Source organism: the organism of the source record quoted next (assembly GCF_019968955.1).
Source record: "MAG: Porospora cf. gigantea A chromosome Unknown PgA_NODE_2064_length_4180_cov_338.924, whole genome shotgun sequence".
Lineage (NCBI taxonomy): Eukaryota > Apicomplexa > Conoidasida > Eugregarinorida > Porosporidae > Porospora > Porospora cf. gigantea A.
In genome coordinates, this window is record NW_027151494.1 from 1 (window position 1) to 4180 (window position 4180).

General features: G+C 53.2%; 4 protein-coding genes across 7 annotated transcripts; 1 reads left to right on the forward strand and 3 right to left on the reverse strand.

Annotated features, from left to right (window-relative positions):
* Positions 1–540, reverse strand: KVP18_005174 (uncharacterized protein; the record flags this gene model as incomplete). Its single annotated transcript, XM_067949554.1, has 3 exons — positions 1–339; positions 368–492; positions 521–540. Coding segments are annotated over 3 exons (484 nt in total), but the record flags the coding sequence as incomplete, so codon positions are not given.
* Positions 541–592: 52 nt separating this feature from the next.
* On the forward strand, positions 593–1618 carry KVP18_002533 (uncharacterized protein; the record flags this gene model as incomplete). Of its 2 annotated transcripts, none has more annotated exons than XM_067953482.1 (1): positions 593–1618. In XM_067953482.1, one exon carries the CDS (start codon positions 593–595, stop codon positions 1616–1618), a length of 1026 nt encoding a protein of 341 aa, XP_067811624.1. The 2 variants fall into 2 exon arrangements, with proteins under 2 accessions (XP_067811624.1, XP_067811623.1); XM_067953481.1 differs by having other exon boundaries at positions 806–1618.
* An 18-nt stretch (positions 1619–1636) lies between these two features.
* Positions 1637–2866, reverse strand: KVP18_002532 (uncharacterized protein; the record flags this gene model as incomplete). The annotated part of the gene is made up of 1 exon (XM_067953480.1): positions 1637–2866. One exon carries the CDS (start codon positions 2864–2866, stop codon positions 1637–1639), a length of 1230 nt encoding a protein of 409 aa, XP_067811622.1.
* Positions 2867–2956: 90 nt separating this feature from the next.
* Positions 2957–4115, reverse strand: KVP18_002534 (uncharacterized protein; the record flags this gene model as incomplete). Of its 3 annotated transcripts, XM_067953483.1 has the most annotated exons (2): positions 2957–3553; positions 3582–4115. In XM_067953483.1, the coding sequence occupies 2 exons, from the start codon at positions 4113–4115 to the stop codon at positions 2957–2959; spliced, it is 1131 nt and encodes a 376-aa protein (XP_067811625.1). The 3 variants fall into 3 exon arrangements, with proteins under 3 accessions (XP_067811625.1, XP_067811626.1, XP_067811627.1); XM_067953484.1 differs by lacking the exon at positions 3582–4115 and having other exon boundaries at positions 2957–3469; XM_067953485.1 differs by having other exon boundaries at positions 3543–4115.
* Between the last annotated feature and the right edge of the window lie 65 nt (positions 4116–4180).

The window sequence follows — 4180 nt, forward strand, 5'->3', positions numbered from 1 at the left end:
GCAGGATGGGTTTTCCTCTCCGGCGGCGGACGTAAAAAACTGCGTCTAACAGTGGCAATCCAAAGGCCTCTACCAAGAACCCAACGACCAGGGCTACGGACCGGTTGACTCCAGCTTGACAGTTTACCAACACCGCCTTGCCCTCGCGGAACCTGGCGGTTAAAAACTTCGTGAAGAGTGGCAGATGTCGGGTAAGCAGAGGGTACGACTCCTCGTCAAGCGCTGGGATGTTTAGAACCTCGACGTGCTGGGACTGCAGGTTCAAATTTGCGCTGCAGTTGACCACCGTCTGAACAGGTAGCTGCCCGCTGGCCGCGAGGCCCGCCAGACTTGCGTCCCCTAGAAGTGGGAGCCCAGAGACGCTTACCAATATAAAGTGATCCTGGGAGGACCTCCGTAGGATACACGTTCATGCCCTGCATGCAGTATTCCTGTTTGAAATCCGTGGTGGCGTGAACTAGATTGAAGATAGTAGTACCAAGCTTTGCGGACCTGTTGAAGAAGGTTTCTGTGCGATTACCATCGTTGGGAATCTGGCATCTCGTCAGTTAATTGTCATTTAAACCCTGCTGCACAATCAAAATTTACATTTATGCCTGATCAAGAAATAGTGAACTACCCTGGAGCTCCGCCGCCGATAAGCCAGCCAATGCCAGCAGCTCTGGGGATCGTTCCTCCTCCCGTTCCGAACGCATTCCACGCAAATCCTCAACCATACGAGGCTCAATCCTACCAATCATATCAGACTCAGCCATATCTGGGGCAGCAAGGTATCCAGACACACCAAGGTATTCAGACACACCACATGGCTCCAGGCCAGTACAACACTGACGCCTTTCAGACGAACCCCGTCCCCTTTGGAATTCCGGCCAACCATAGAGGCCCATCAAAGGTATCATCGGTATCCTCTAGCGACATGGAGGCGGGTATAGACTCCCGAATTATCGGAGAGCACACGGACAAGCTGCTTCGGTGGAACTTCGTGAAGAAGGTATTCGGGTTGTTGGCTGCGATGCTGACTATCTCTTTCGGCATCTGCCTCTTTTTTACGCTGTTTGAACCTGCTGGTGAGTGGCTTCGAAGGAATACTTGGGTCCTGATTGTGTCAACCGTCGCCTTCCTTGTCATCTTTATTGCCTTGGCCTGCTGCCCTGGAGTTGCAAAAAAGCATCCCATCAATATAATATGTCTTCTGGGTCTAAGTGTGGCCATGGGATTCACGTTAGGCTCGTATGGCGCCTACTTCAGCACCCACCTAATCGCAGAAGCCATTGGGGTCACGTCAGGTGTCATCGTGGTGCTCACCTTCATCGCCCTATTCTGTCCGATAGATTTCACTCGGATGTATATGTTCGGCATCATTGGAGGTATCGTGCTCATGTCGTTCTTGTTCCTCGGCATCTTCATCAGAGACTCCATCTTCCACCTCGTCGTCGCTTGCTTTGGAACGCTTCTGTTTTCCTTTTACCTTATGTTCGACATTCAAATGATTGTCGGCGGCAAGCACAAGAGGCAGTTCAGCATTGACGACTGGGTCATGGCCACCCTCATGGTCTATCTGGACATTATCAACCTATTCCAGTACATCCTACAAATCTTGGCATTAGTTGAAAACTGATTTAAAAGTGCGCAACATTCAATTTACGGTCGTGTTCAACATTTGAGCAAGAAGTGGGTTAGCGGCCCAGCGGTCCAAAATGGATGCTAGCCTGACAGGAGGGTCGTATGCGGTCGCCAGCCTAAAGGGCGGGACGACAATTCGCTGGCGCACTTCAGTGGGCGGCTCCATATCACTACTTGATGACTCCTCATTCAGCTGTTCTTGTAGGTCTTCGATCGTCAGACGCAGCAGCGCCGTCTCTTCCTCCTTCCGTGTCTCTAATACGCGGAGCTGTTCTGTCAGGTGATCGATGACAGCTTGAGCTGCTCTCTCTGGAGGCACATCAGACTGTGATTCCGCCACAGATTCCCGAACCCTTACAAGTTCATCCTGAAGGCTTGCGACGTGCAGTTCGAGGTCTGCTCTAGCCTCGTTGAGCGACTCCTCCCTCAGTTGGTGGCTGGTGACCTCCTCACCCAGCTCTTCTATTCGATGTTTCATCTGCGCGACTTGCCCTTGCGTATCGATTGGCATTTCCCGTTCACGCTGCTCCAAAGCCATTGTCAAGCGTTCAATAGTTTCCTGGTGGCCTGCATTTTCGGAGGCACTCTTGATCCTCAATTGTAAGGCCTCCTCGTCCAAGGCCTCTATCCGGTTCTGCTGCATAGTGAGCTCCTCGGTGTTGTCTGCAACCACATTCTCAAGGTCTTCGTAACGCCCCTCAAGTCGGGCCATGTCGAGTTGTAGGCCAGTGATCGTCTCCTGGCTCTCGGCGAGCTCCGTTGTGACTCTGCAGATCTCCTCGCGGTGCAAGACGATCAGCGCCTCCACAGAAGAACTCAAAGAGCCGCTGTAATTCGTCAACGGCTCCAACAAAGTCCTCGTCTTGTGTTCCTCGGCGAGTGCCTCTTCCAGCTGCGCTGCCAGACTGCGCGAGGAGTTCTTCTCCAATTCAGCCTGACCCCTCCAGTGCGCGAGCTGCTCGGCTGACGGTCTTTGCTTCGCTTTTGCGAGTGCCTCCTCCAAGAATGCTATCCGATCGGCGGAGTCACCTGCCAGCTCTGCGGTACGAGCCTCGGCAATGCTTTTCCAATCGTACAGGGCCTCCTTCCATGTGCCAAGCTCTGTTGCCTGCCGTATCTTGGTTTCTTCGAGTGACTCGACTTGTCTCGAGAGAGCATCTGTTTTGGCTCGGTACGCAACCAGCTGCTGCTGAAGGTGTTTTACCTTCTGTAAATGCTCGTTGAGGAACGAGGGCACAGACATGGAAATTCTGAGATTACATTAAGCAACGAGTGCTTGTGAGACTTGCTTGTTGAGGAACGAGGGCACAGACATGGGAATTCTGAGATTACATTAAGCAACGAGTGCTTGTGAGACTTGCACCATCTTCTCAAATGCCGACCCCCAGTACTGTGGGCGTCGTCGCGTGCTTATGAGCACTCTAACTGACACCATCACTTCAGGTAAATGCGGTCTCGGTGGAGAAGGGTCGACGGGATATGAGTCAACCTCTCGGAAGTCAGCTGAGACTGCTCCTAACACCAGAGCCTCGGGTCTAGAGGACTCTCGCACTACGGGCAGCTGAGGCACGTGTTCAGGGGCAGGCCTCCGGACGACCTTGCCGGGACAGGCCACCGCTTGCAAAATCTCTTTCGGCCTGGCGCGCAGAAAATCGTTAGGGGGAAAAAGCAGGGCTGCGAGCTCTCTATGAGATTGGGGCTTCTCCCGTGCTATTCGATGTAGCGTTGGTTCGCTGATGAGCATGCCCACGGACTCGTCCATCTCTTGGGCCAACTGCTCACGAATCACAAAGAGCTCCCTGAGAATCGCGGGACCTGGGCCCTCTAGTACACCTTCCTTGTGCATTACCTGTAGGGCCTTCTCCGCTTCGTTCAGACGCCGGTCTTGGTAAACTGCACAACTGATCGTCTTGCATTTGTCATAAACTGTCTGTATGGCGGGTCTCCACGCAACTCACAGCAATGCTGTTTCGGCCCAGGCTACCGACTATTCCCAGCTCGGTGCTGCCCCGATAGAGCAGCTGCCTTCTGACGTGCGCGAAAAGTGGCAGCAGCAGTCGCGTGTCGAGTCGAGCGTAAGTGATCATGTCGTCTGCTAGAGGGCGTTGACGCCAGTCGCTACGTTGATGTTCCTTGCCAATGGTTTGACTCAGATAGAAGCCAACTGCGTTTCCGAAACTGTATCCCCCAGGTGTCTGCAACATCCGAATGCCCTCCTGCACGTCAAATAGATTGACGACGTAAACGGAAAAGTCCCTTTGCAACCACAGAACGTCAGAATTGACGCATCCGAAGAAGAGCTTCATGATCCCTGGATCGGTGAACACCTGGTTCAGCTCGCTGACACTGTGCCAGATTGGAAACGGGTCCACGACGTAGTCCACACTAGGGCTCGATATCTGGATCAAGCAAGTGATGCCTCGATAGGAGTGCTTCGAGTGGTGCTCCAGATCCACAGCGACCACTACCTCGCGCTTCAGCTCATTCAGCATTTCCTGTAAGGCCTCTACGGTGTCCACAAACCTTAGGGGCACCTCCTCTAAAGGTATTATGGGAA